General features: G+C 35.4%; 1 protein-coding gene and 1 long non-coding RNA gene across 2 annotated transcripts in view; both read left to right on the plus strand.

Moving 5' to 3' along the window:
- The window catches only part of LOC139978251 (ras-specific guanine nucleotide-releasing factor 2-like), a 154,024-nt gene that overhangs the window by 86,923 nt on the left and 52,946 nt on the right, over positions 1-14,155 (plus strand). The window contains exons 5-6 of the mRNA XM_071988257.1: positions 868-963; positions 6,949-7,202. Of these exons, the coding sequence (XP_071844358.1) occupies positions 868-963; positions 6,949-7,202 (350 nt within the window). The remainder of the gene's footprint in view (positions 1-867; positions 964-6,948; positions 7,203-14,155) is intronic.
- LOC139978258 (uncharacterized) lies at positions 974-2,229 on the plus strand. Its single transcript, XR_011796933.1, has 2 exons — positions 974-1,926; positions 1,975-2,229. It is a non-coding gene; the product is annotated as an uncharacterized lncRNA (long non-coding RNA).

Here is a 14,155-nt window from a genome sequence, read left to right on the forward strand (position 1 = left end):
TAATTCTGACTGAGAGATCTAGCCAAAAAATTCTGTACTGGATTAAAAAGTCATCATATATTGTCTCTAAATCTAGCGACCTAAATATTAACAAAAGTTAATTTACCAGAGTACCCTAGCTGCCTGATGTTTCATTCTCTCTAAAGGTTGAGGCCAGGTTCAATTTAGATGATTTAATATCTTAAGAGAGAAACAAAAGATGTCAGGTTCAATTAGATAATTAAATATCTTAAAGAGAGAAACGGAAGATGTTCTGAGGGTGACAGTGAAATTGTTGTTGAAATTTGAACAAGAATGATCATTATTTGACTTTTTTAAGCATATTTTGGGACTAAATGGTGATTTGACGGTCTTTAAGCTGTTAAGTTTACTTTATTCCTCTCTTGCCTGTTGTCTAGATAGAAATGTGCACTCCAATCTGGTTTCATATTTCTTGCACTGTGCCTTTAATAACTCCCACTTTGGTTAGATACTGCCAACTTTCTTCCGAATCTAAGACGCGTGATTTTTCGGGGTTTTTCATCTTTTAGAATCGCACCCGGTAACACGTTAATGTACCTCTTCACAGTTGATTACTCCGTAGTTAGCAACAAAGTGATTGTAAGCACATGATTGTTTAATTATTGACGGGACGTAGGAATATATACTTTAAATGTCTGAATATATTGGGTGAGGTAACGATCAGAGTAATTAGGCAAAATTAAGTTTTAACACCCAAATGAAATGCTGCATTAAAGACGGTGCAGTACAATTCTCTCTGTACATATTGTGTTTTTGAATACAATGCTTCATAAATTTTGATCTCATGCATTTGATTGGTTGATATTATATTTTGAATTCATTTGAAATCATTTCATTGGTTGACAGGTCAATCTGTTGCACTGGAAGGCCAGAAGATGGTCATCATCAAGCAGCAGTGGGATCGAAGAAGAAGAACCAGAAAACATCAAAAAAATTAAAAGGGTAGGTAAAATAATGTATATATGATGTGATATGCAGTTATGTATTATACTAAATTATTAATACTACTACTTGGATGTATATAAATTCAGGAGAGGTTGAAAAACCACGACACATCAACAACAGATATTCTTGGATGTAAAAATAGACATTCAAGAGAGTTTGAAGGACCACAATACATCATCAACAACAAAATGAAAAGGGCAGGCTATATAGCTTTGAATTTTTGTTGCATGTGTTACCTCTGTGCAGACATATATTTACATGATATGGGATTGTAAAGATCAACATTTGGTACCTGTTATTATGGTCTACGTTGTTTACTTGTGTTAATCCCTGAAGCAATCAAACGCCTGATGGAAACATACCTTGAGAACTATCTAGAAATGTCTGCCTCTTACCTCTCTTCCTTGTGGTATAAATAGGCTATTTTAATAGTCTTCATTTTCATTTAAATGGTAATAACAACAGAATTGTCATCATCGACCAGATTGACACGTTATAAAATGCAATATCTGAAAGCTGATAATTGTATCTTCATTATGTCTTTTGACCTTCTGGCATTATTAAAACAAAATTGATTTATCTTCTCTGTATTGAGACACAAATATTATAAACAGAACATGTCCTTCATTGCAATCTGCTTGCAGTTCATAGAACTCAATTGAAAAGATTCCTGTGTATAGATATATATGTATTTTGATGTCACTCAATTATTCAGATGTGTATGCCAGGATTGCTAATAGGATCGAATGTCGGTTGTCCATATCCAAGCAAATTTGTAAGGAGTTTTTTTCTGGTAGTCCGGGGGACAATCAGGCCTTAGTCTTTGGTCATCTAAACAGCGAACTTTGTTTTCCGAAAATAATGTAGCAAAATGACAAGGTCAAGTATGTACACAGTAGGAGAGATGTGTAGGTTTGGTGAATAGAACAGCAATATGTACACTGTAGGAGAGATGTGTAGGTTTGGCGTGTAGAACACATATATGTACACTGTAGGAGAGATGTGTAGGTTTGGTGAATAGAACAGCAATATGTACACTGTAGGAGAGATGTGTAGGTTTGGTGAATAGAACAGCAATATGTACACTGTAGGAGAGATGTGTAGGTTTGGTGAATAGAACAGCAATATTTACACTGTAGGAGAGATGTGTAGGTTTGGTGAATAGAACACCAATATGTACACTGTAGGAGAGATGTGTAGGTTTGGTGAATAGAACAGCAATATGTACACTGTAGGAGAGATGTGTAGGTTAAGTGAATAGAACAGCAATATGTACACTGTAGGAGAGATGTGTAGGTTTATTGAATAGAACAGCAATATGTACACTGTAGGAGAGATGTAGGTTTGGTGAATAGAACAGCAATATGTACACTGTAGGAGAGGTATTTGTAGGTTAAGTGAATAGAACAGCAATATGTACACTGTAAGAGAGGTGTGTAGGTTTAGTGAATAAAATACCAATATGCAAGTTTACTGTCTTGTCTTGGCACAACTCCTGCACTATCATGCTACTTATTGCTAGTTATTATTGGGTTATATCATTCTGTCAATGTTTTAATATGCTCAATTATGTCTGTATAAACAGAACTATGACAGAATTAAAGAGAGAGGGAAGCGGTTATATTATGTGCCCTGCAGATATTCTAAGAAATTTTAAGTGCTGCAGTGATGATGTGATCAGGAGAGCATCCACCTTTTATGTACTGGGGGGGGGGGAGATAGTATGTCATTGGTGGGAGGGGTCTAAGACAACTTCTGATAAAATGAAAGGTGCACAACATTGGTGCTATATTTTGCAACTTTTGAACCAAATTGAAGAATTATTGACTGCTAAGGATGTTCATGTTCAATTTTTATGTTCTGTACATTATGGTTTTATGTAATATTCTGAGGGAAAGATCCCCCCCCCTCCATCCCTCCCCCTCTTCCTGCTGAATATGGACAAGGAAATGAATGCATTTGCTATGTATAATTGACATTTAGTGGATTTTGCAACTAAATCTTCCCTGAGGACAGACAAGTTCCTTTTTCATGACGGGATGCGAAAAACACTATATATTTAGGTAGAGGATATCATGAAATGTACATGGTCTAAAGACAAGATGGTTACCCCAAATAAATTCATTTCAAAAACTAATCACGATCTATCGTTGTTTAAAAAGTCTAAAGATCACTCAGAAACCAGCTGTTTTAATTTGTATTGAGGTCATTCACCATCTTTGTATGATTTCCGTCAGTATAAATGCCTTTACATATGCTCTTAAAATGAATTCATTTATGTAGAATGTTGCTGACGACATATCCTTTAATTTCTTCACTCAATTTACACCTTCTGTCTAACAATATTATAGAGCAAACAGGATCCTGAGTCATGACAAGATATAAGTTTAGAGAAATAAATATCCCAGTTTTGGGTTAATTGTCTCTTTATTGAGCATAAAGGTGAAAGTTAATAATATAAGGTGTAAATAATAACAGTTATTCCTGTTGATTGTTCATTATCTACGATAGTTATTACCAGTCACTGTATTGGACTTGAAATTAAAAGGGAAAATGAAATTCAATTAAAGGGAAAATGAAATTCAGCAACCAGGTTTTAATTTGTACTGAGATCATTCACCTCTTTGTATTATTTCCGTCAGTATATGCCCTTGACATGCTCTTAAAATGAATTCATTTATGTAGAATGTTGCTGACGACATATCCTTCAATTTATTCACTTGATTTACACCTTCTGTTTACAAATATTATAGAGCAAACAGGATCCTGAGTCATGACAAGATACTTAGAGAAATTAATATCCAAGTTTTGGGTTAATTGTCTCTTTATCGAGCATAAAGGTGAAAGTTAATAATAACAGGTGTTAATGTTAACAGTTATTCCTGTCGATTGTTCATTTTCTACGATAGTTATTACCAGTCACTGTACTTGGACTTGAAATTAAAAGGGAAAATGAAATTCAATTAAAGGGAAAATGCAATTCAGAAACCAGGTTTTGATTTGTACTGAGATCATTCATTTCTTTGTATTATTTCCGTCAGTATATGCCCTTGACATCTATACATGCTCTTAAAATGAATTCATTTATGTATGGTGAGTTCTTTATAAACAAGGTAGCAGCTATTCGTGAGGAATATGATACTTGTGATGCCACGGCCAGTGTGGACATAATGGCAGACGATAGTTTTTTTGGTGGTTGTCCTCTAGAATCTTTCTCTCCTGCCACCGAAGAAGCTAATTACAAGCTCCCCAACAAAGTCCTGCAACTTGGATCCTATACCTACCTGGCTATTGAAGCAATGTGTCGATGCACTCCTGCCAATTATAACCGCCATCATAAACCAATCACTCATTGAATCAAAGGTGCCGTCTTGTTTTAAGCGTTCTATTGTTAAACCACTGCTCAAAAAGCCTGGTATGAATAAAGAAGAGTTTAAAAACTACCGACCTGTATCAAATTTACCTTTTATATCCAAACTTTTAGAAAAAGTTGTTGCAATACGCCTTCAACATCACTTAAATGCCAATGCTTTGCATGATAATCTCCAATCTGCATATCGCCAGTACCATTCAACTGAGTCAGCTTTACTAAGAGTACATAACGATATTGCCGCAGCTCTTGACAAGAGGTCCCAAACAATGATGGTCATGTTGGACCTATCGGCAGCCTTCGATCTTATTGATCATGAGATCTTATTTAATCGTCTCCAACATACTTTTGGAATTGCGTCAAACTCATTAAAATGGTTTAAGTCCTATTTTAGGGACAGAATGCAATGTATACAAATTGATTATGTTATATCTGATGAGAAACAGCTAAGGTTTGGGGTGCCACAAGGATCTGTACTTGGTCCTTTGATATATTGTATGTTTACCCGTCCAGTTGGAGAAATAATTCAGCGCCATAACATCAACCATCACTTTTATGCTGATGATACGCAATTGTATTTGAATTTTGGTGCCCTTGAGTCCTGGAATGATGTATCTTTAAAGCTCCAAGCATGCCTTTCAGATATAGTCAGGTGGATGCGGGTTAATTGTTTGAAACTTAACCAGGACAAAACTGAGTTCATTGTATTTTCACCAAAATTTCAGGGTAATGCTATTCAAGACTTGTATATAAATATGGGACCTAACACCATATGTTCAGTTCCTAAAGTTAAGAATTTAGGTGTATATCTTGATCACAATCTTACCATGGATAATCAAGTTGACTCTATCTGTAAGTCCTGTTATTGGTAGATCCGGAATATTGGCAAAATTAGAAGGTATATCTCAGATGATGCGTGTAAGGCTTTAATCCATGCCCTTGTGACATCAAAACTGGATTACTGCAATGCCCTGCTATATGGCCTGCCTCACAAGCTAACCGATCGCCTTCAGCGAGTTCAGAATCGCGCTGCACGGCTTGTAAGTCGCACTCGTAGACATGAGCATATTACACCTGTATTACGTGACTTACATTGGTTGCCGATTCATTGCAGGTTCAGTTATAAGATTCTGTTATATACATATAAGTCACTTAATGGTTTAGCCCCTATCTACATCTCTGAATTAATACATAAATACAAGCCTACTCGATCTCTACACTCAGAATCTAAGTCCTTACTTACCAAACCTGTCATTAAAACTTCTACATACGGAAACAGGCGTTTCGATTACTCATCTGCGACATTATGGAACAGTTTATCGGAGGAAGCTAAGTGTGCCAAAAATATAGATGAATTTAAAAAACTAGTCAAAACCTTTCTATTTAGATCTGCATTCCATTAACTGTGCTTTCTATACTATATATGGACACATTATTACAACGCATTTTCCATTTTGCATTTATAGCGCTTTTAAAATTTAAAATTTTTCACATTTATATATATTTTAAATTTTAAGAATTTGTTTTGTTTGTATCATTTTCGTTTTTCCATTTGCAGTTTTTATACAATTTATTGTCAGATAACAAATTTTCTACCCTTTTTATACCTTACATTATCGATTTATATATTTGTATATCATGTTTGTATGTATTTTACTGTAAAGCACCTTAGAGCAATTTCTGATTGGATAAGGCGCTATAGAAATTTTGTATAATAAATAATAAATATGTAGAATGTTGCTGACGACATATCCTTCAATTTCTTCACTTAATTTACACCTTCTGTGTAACAATATTATAGAGCAAACAAGATCCTCAGTCATGACAAGATACTTAGAGAAATAAATCTCCAAGTTTTGGGTTGATTGTGTCTTTATCATTTGAACATAAAGGTGAAAGTTAATAATACCAGGTGTAAATGTTAACAGTTATTCCTGTCGATTGTTCATTAAATCTATGATGGTTATTACCAGTCACTGTCCTTGGACTTGGAATTAAAAGGGAAAATGAAATTCTAATGCATATATATCTATGCTGTAGCCTTGCGCTCACAGTTTAGGTTTTAAAAATGTTTCTGTTACAAGGAATACCAAATATTTATTTCTTTACTATTAGCAGATGGTTTGTGGTGTCAGTTGTATATAGGTTATATTTGTGAGTATTAACATGTATCACATCCTAAATGTAATGAAAAATGCCAGACGCATTTAAATAAGGAAATAAAAATGTCTTTCAATTTTGCTTTTAGTCTTTTTAAATTTAAGGAAAAACCTCTAACCTCTTTTGATGAAAAAGAAAGCCTATACACATTGTGTATCAACAGCATGGTATCTACCATGTACAGGTAAAGCTATCTCGTACTGTATTTTAGATTCTCCTGCAAGCAGGAACTCACGAAGAAGCCATCATTGGCTTATCAAAGCCGCAAGCTGACCGAAGTCAGTCTCTTAGATTCATATTTTAATGTCCATGATTATGAATTGTCAATTGTCAACAACTCTGTCACACATACATTGATCTTGGAGTGACTCGAACTTGGGACCTTATGATTGATAGGCACCGGGCTAACACTCCCTTCTTACAAAAAATGTCCAATCTTCTCTTCCCTTCAGGTTCAAAGTTTTATCAGAGGATGGCTTTGTAGGCGGAGGTGGAAGTCCATCGTCCAGGATTACATACGATCACCGCACGCGGAGAGCATGCGAAAACGCAACCACATCGTATTTGGAATGGTAGAGTGTGAACGTGAATACGTGGAACAGCTCTCCACTCTAATGTCCAGCTTTGTGAGACCTCTGAAGATGGCTGCCAGTGCCAAGAAACCAATCATATCTCACGAAGATGCCAATTCAATATTTCTTAACAGGTAAATATTTAAATTTAAGAAATAATGGGGGGAAAAAGAAATAAAAATCAATTTTTGTGGAAATGGAAATGAAATGTTACCATGGAAACTAAAGGAGCTAAATTTTCAAATATGCTAGCTAAGAATTTCCTGTAAGCACATTAGATTCATCTCAGGTGGATTCTAAACTATATACCCAACCAGTCATACAAGTGCATATTTTCAGTAGATGTAATGATGCAATAGCTCTGATTCGGCACCACTGGCAACCATTATGCAATTGCCCAATCTTTCTCCACATTGATCTATATACACCAATTTTTTGCTCTATATACCTTTATAATGTTAAGAAGGTATCATGATGTATGGTTAGAAATAATGTGTGATGGGAGAAGTAATTATAAGCTTATATTTCAGGGCCTTTATTTAATTTGATTTAGAACACTGCATACAAGAGGCTGTTTAAGGATTCAAACATTATTTTCATAAGGTGAGTAATGAAGACAATATCTTCTATATCTAGAACATGATTGATGTGGCCATCAACAATTATTCCTGCTTCATGAATTGTGGAACTAAATTATTTTGATAGTCTCTTACATCTGTGAAGATATAAAGTAAGGTATAAAACATTTAAAAAATCACTCTCCCCTGACTATGACGAAAAAAAGCCAATCCCCGCTTCGGCCAGTGTGTAACAACCAAATTGGTAGAAAGTTGACACAATGTGGATTATATTGTATTTAGATATGATTTATTTTTTAGATTTAACCCCTTTTGAACTAAAATATTACATCATAGCATTACTGAAAAAGATAAATGCTGTTTGAATATAGGAAGAAAAAAAAGTTAGCTCAGGTTTTTGTATAATTTGCAAAGATATTTATTCATATTGTTGAAATTTTATGGGAGCTTACATTTGTTTGTATTTTATTTCAAGTGTAGTAAACTCTCACTACACTACCTTTATGAACAATTTATTTCAATCTATAGGATTTTGTTTGAACTACATATGACCACATCCATCAAAAATACAGAAAAAAATGATTGAGATCTGCTAAATATGAGGGTATGATTTCAGAAGAAAAGAGGACATGGAGAATATCACGTTAACTAAGCGTTCCACTGTGGTTCAGTATGTGCAACACAGTATGTTAGCTATGTGATCTGTGTTTGTTTGTCATATGACCTGACTCTAAGTGAATGGCATACACATGAACAGTTTTAGCTTAATATTTATCCCGTCCCACCCCATTCTCATCTCCACCTTTTTCCCACCCACCCTCTCCCCACCACTTCCCATTTGTACCAACTTGAAAGTTCATCAGTACATTTTATTCTGCTGACTTGCTGGAATCAGTTTTTCAAAAATGATTCCGCTTGATTGTGAAACACTCAAAGTGATTCCCACTCGTGGACTGTTTAAAGTAGACATAAATATGAGAGAAAATGGTTTGAAACATGACAGTGAAGTGCTCAGTATTGGGTTATGTCATATATAGGTAAAGTAGGCCATGGCCTAGCAACCGGCCCACAATGTTGGGGTCCCACGCTGTTAATAGATAGAATCACCCTTATGTAAATTGACGTATGTATCAATGGATTGAACATTCCGCAACCATTTGACAGAAACATTGACATCATTTGATGACTTTGCAAAAATGAAAATGTAGAAAATGCCATCAGTCATGGGAAGTACCCCCCACCCCACCCACAAAAACACTCAAAGTGATTCCCACTCGTGGACTGTTTAAAGTAGACATAAATATGAGAGAAATGGTTTGAAACATGACAGTAAAGTGCTCAGTATTGGGTAATGGCATATATACTGTAGGTAAAGTAGGCAATGGCCTAGCACCCGGCCCACAAGATTGGGGTCCCACGCTGTTAATAGATAGAATCACCCTCATGTCAATTAATGTATATATCAATGGATTGAACATTCCCCAACCATTTGAATAAAAACATTGACACCATTGATGACTTTGCAAAAAAGAAAATGTAGAAAATGTCATCAGTCATGGGAAATACCCCCCCCCCCCAACAACAAAAACACTCAAAGTGATTCCCACTCGTGGACTGTTTAAAGTAGACATAAATATGAGAAAAATGGTTTGAAACATGTCAGTGAAGTGCTCTGTATCAAAAATGAAAATGTAGAAAATGTCATCAGTCAAGGGGAAATACCCCCCCCCCCCCACAAAAAAAGAAGAAAAAGAAAAGAAACAACAACAAATGTCCCTGCATAGTCATTTGAAAATGAGTAACCATTATTCAAACAGGCAAAGCTGTTGACTTTCCTTACAGGAAACTGCATATATTTCCTGTATTTCTCTGGAGATTGCAGTTTCAATAACATTGTGACTTTTCTTTGTTATCGTTGCTAAGAAATACTGCAAACAAAAAAGCGTTTTGTCATTTTGGAGAAATTACAAGATGAAACCAGTTTTGCAATGTTGAGTTTCAAACCTGTGGAAGATTTTAATTGGTAATTACTTATAGTCCTGTCCTGATCATTCTTATAATTTTTGACATGTTTTGTAGATATTTTATAGATCTGTCTCTTTATTCATTTTCCCCCTTTCCCAGCAAGATTTTCTGTATAGTCTTTACTTCTGGACAAAAGTGTACGCACCCCCTGTAACAATACCATACTCACAGTGGCGGAGCTTGGGGTATTGGTCAGGGGGGCGAGAATGGTCTGTAGGGGCGCTTTCGACACTATCTAAGCGGAGTGCCACCACAGTTTGGCGCAGAGCGAACAGAAATTTTTTGAGTAAAAATACTCCCTAGATTGCCCGAAATGACCCTTTCCGGGCCTCGCTAATTTGCAGATAAACGAAGAATAAATAGGTGTCATCGCCAACAAAATGTGACAAATGTAGATGAGAGTGCAATAAAAAAGTCAATAATCTCGAATAAGTAAAAAGTGGTAAAAAGCTGAAAAGGGTGACAGCAGTCCATTTGAGTCCATCGGGGGGTGGGGGGGCACCCGCCCCCCTGACTGTATGGACGCTCCCCCACTGAATACTCAATTTCTATGAATGATAATTTCTTGAATTAATCCTCATTTCTTCTGCTCTCTCAACCTTGTTCAAGTGAAATGTGAATGACCATTAAAGTATCTGTTTGCAATAGTTTGTCGATTTCTGACAATTAGAAACCATTGAACTTTTCCCATTTTGTGATCAAAATGAGATAAGCATACATCTTACTATGATGCCTTCCAGCTTAGCAAAGATTAATTAGTGATTAAAGAATCCATTTGATTCTGGAAATTTTGTTCCCCAGCTACTTAAAATTTTCTAGGTTAGTGAGTACCAAGTAAAACTGGCAAAATTAGAAACAATCCAAATATTTTCACCTTTTTCCCACCCCCCCCCATCATTATTTATCTATAAACATAAAAACAATACTGGCTGCCCTAAATTGTAAATTAGTCAAAAATTCATTTGCAATTTGTCTAAAAGCTCAAGCCCTTGAGAAGAAGAAAAAACTCTATCGAAAAAAAAAGCAAACTATATTGATTTAACAGCATATAACTAGTATTGAAAAAACACTTATAATAATCAAGATAAAATAAATGAATTATGAAAGATATTTGCAAGCATGGTCAAATTATCTGTGATGATAAAGTAGCATGTCTGGCTCCTGAACTTGAAGTCAATTGAACTGCTTAAAAATTCAAGTCATGTGACCTGTCTGAAAATTTCAAACTAAATTTGAACTGTCCCAACTCATCATAAGTTAATTATGTATACATGTAAAGCTCTGGGATGTTAAACCATGTGGTAAATAATTTCTTTAAAAAATTGTTTATAAAACCTCTAATAATGCTGTAAACCCTTGCTTGGTAGAGTTTGTGCTTATGCATTAATTTTATTTGCATTACCAGGGGAGCAGAATGTAGGTATATAGCTAAATATTCTCAGAATTTTGCTGAAGGGATATTATTGATTATGTTTTCACTATAACTTAATGTCATAAAAACTCTGTTTCCTGCATGTGTGCCTGTTTTTATTTTTTTATTTTTAGGGGGCAGGAGGGGGAGAAGAGATCATTACTGAAATATATGTTGAAAACACACAATAAATTTGGGTATAAATAGTAACCTACTTTCAATCATAAACTTATTTAGCAAGTACTCTGTAGAGTGACTGACATACATAAACAAGGGCGTAGGAACCGGGGGGGGGGGGGGGGGGGGGGCTGGGGGGCGCCAGCCCCCCCAGTGAAAAACATGGGGGGCGGAAGTATCATTCCGCCCCCCCGCTCCGCAAGTCAGAAAACCCCTTTTTCATTTCCAAATGAGAAAAAAATCTCATTTGGAGTACCAAATTGCATTTAAGGCCAGGTGAAAATGCAAAATTCTTTACAAAATGGAGTGGGAGTTGAAGTGTGCTATATTGCACCAAATTGCATCTGAGGCCACCTGGAAATGCAAAAATAATCCAAAGGGGAGGGGGACACCCCCTCCCCTTAGACCCCACCCCCAGGCCGGCCATCAGTCTTCAGCCCCCCCCACTCAAAAGTACCTTCCTACGCCACTGTACATAAAGTAATATACCATGTAACGAAAGAAGGAAGGAAGGAAGGAAAAGCATGAAGAGGAACGGAATAAGGCTAACGTTGCTTAAAAATTTGCAAGTGATTGATATTTCAGGTTTCCTTATAAGATGCTTTATTAAAGTTCTATTAAACAGAGGTGGGAAGATGGCAGATGGCAAATCAATCTTGAAAACTTCTGGTTGTTTAACCCTCCCTTTGAGAGTTCCATTGTACGTATCATAAAATCGATCTGGTCAAATATAATACAGCATTTTGGAGACAGGCACATATCCAGTGTAGAAGCTAGAAGGAAGGGATGTGTGGTTGTACACACCTTCCTTTCAAACCCACACAAAAATTAGAAGTATTTATGATACCACCTATTATTATGATAACTACTAATTTATTGTTAGACTCCGAAATTGCACTATTACACATGTATATAAAATTTCGCTTTTTTGGGGGGTAGGACCCCAAGATCTACCTACACAGAAGTCGGCTTCTATGACACCAGGGCCATCCCCACCCCCCACCCCCGATATTTTACAAATATGGGATTGGCCCCATATTGTACTATGGCAGAGTAACAATCTGAATTAGGGGTATTAGTGATAATAGGTGTAATGTATTCCTCCTAGGTATCCCTTCCCCCACCCCCTTCATTCATATTACTTTGGTCCTAGTCTCTGACAAGTCGTGAATGCTATATTAGTGATATGGAAACTGTTTACACATCATCAATTTGTTATAAACCATTTAAGGTGGAAGTGTTCCACGGAGATATATATTTTGAAAAGGAAAAAGTGATTTATTTCCTGGACTCTACTTTCCACTATGTTTGTATAATTCATGGAGTATAGTATATTATATTATAGACTTAAAAAAGTTAATATCCCACGTAGCTATTAAACTCTTTGTTTTATATCACTCTTACAGTATTTGTGTTTAAACAGAGATATCTGTGACAATGATGCAATTAGGTGCATGCGTCAGTCACTTGATTGTTGTTATAACTATAGTGTTGCGGCATTGCAATGCCCTGGACACATATAGTTATTGTTAAACAAGCAAGAAATGCTGCCACCAAATGTACCGTTATGACATAACAAGTTTCACATGTTAAAACATGCATTTATTATTGGGGGGCATTACCTTAAGAGATAAAGAATTTGTTCATAATATTCCTGTGAAAAAATTAGGAAATTTTCTTCAAGGTTAAATGTGAAATTACTATATTGAATTCTTTCATTTTGACATATATCATTGACACTAATTAGACATACTTGTATCAATTCTGGAGAAGAAGGATAATATAAGATTCAGGCCTTATCTACTATAAAAGGGTTTTCTAGGTAAATATATAAAGTCTGAGTGCCATGAGATTTCCACCATTAATAGCAGTATATATCTTCTTCAGAGGCATGAATTCTTATCGGTTATGTGTGAATAATTATTGACCATATGAAATATGCAATTTTATCACCCAACACAAAATGTATTGAATTTTATTCACTTGAGTTTGTTCCCACCTATGCGCAACCCATGTTTATTTGGATATGAGAGTTACATTATGTGATTTTAACATTAGAACAGGCCAACGTCTATGAGTTCACTCGAGGATTCAACGCTTTCATCTCCGGTGTCTCATGGTTGGCTAGATTTCTTCTAAATCAAACAATATATGTGAGAGAAAACTACTTGAGAGTCACTCTATATCTCCTTGATGATAATATACTGTATTTAAACAAATTGAAAATGTGATGTTCAATCGGTGGGTGGAATTGAGTTTTAGCAAGTCAAATCGAGCCTGTCGATGCCGATATTTTTTTAAGCAGTTTCATATGTTGAATGCAAGAAATCTACTGTAATGATACTAAAATTCAATACAAAATCAGATCATTAGCTTAACTAATCGTGCAACTTATATGTCAAACAACCAAAATATCCAAAATCTAATTTACTATTTATATCTGATTGATAATATACCCATGTTTCTAGTTTGATCTCAACATTTTCAAATATATGCTTTACCTTCTTGAGAACTGACTTCTATCAAATATCTAAAATATAAAGCAATAGGAAAAGCTTACTTAAGTCATCAATGCTAGTTGTGGGATTTTTTTTTTTTTTGGGGGGGGGGCTTTCTAAACATGAATGACCTTTGACATTATTTCAATATAAGATTTCATGACATCAGCTGATTATGTAATTTGAAGTGACATGCAAATCATCAACTGGAAAATTCGATAATAATGGGAAGATATAACAGTATCGCATTAAGCATATTTTTTAACGTTTGTCAAGTAACCTGCAATGCAGCAACACGACAATATGATCAGTTTTGCCAAGATATAATATTATCGTAATTTGTCAACCTGACAAATATCATACTTTTGACGTTTTGCGGTGTAATATATCGAAGTCTA

This window comes from Apostichopus japonicus, chromosome 13 (genome assembly GCF_037975245.1).
Source record: "Apostichopus japonicus isolate 1M-3 chromosome 13, ASM3797524v1, whole genome shotgun sequence".
Lineage (NCBI taxonomy): Eukaryota > Metazoa > Echinodermata > Holothuroidea > Aspidochirotida > Stichopodidae > Apostichopus > Apostichopus japonicus.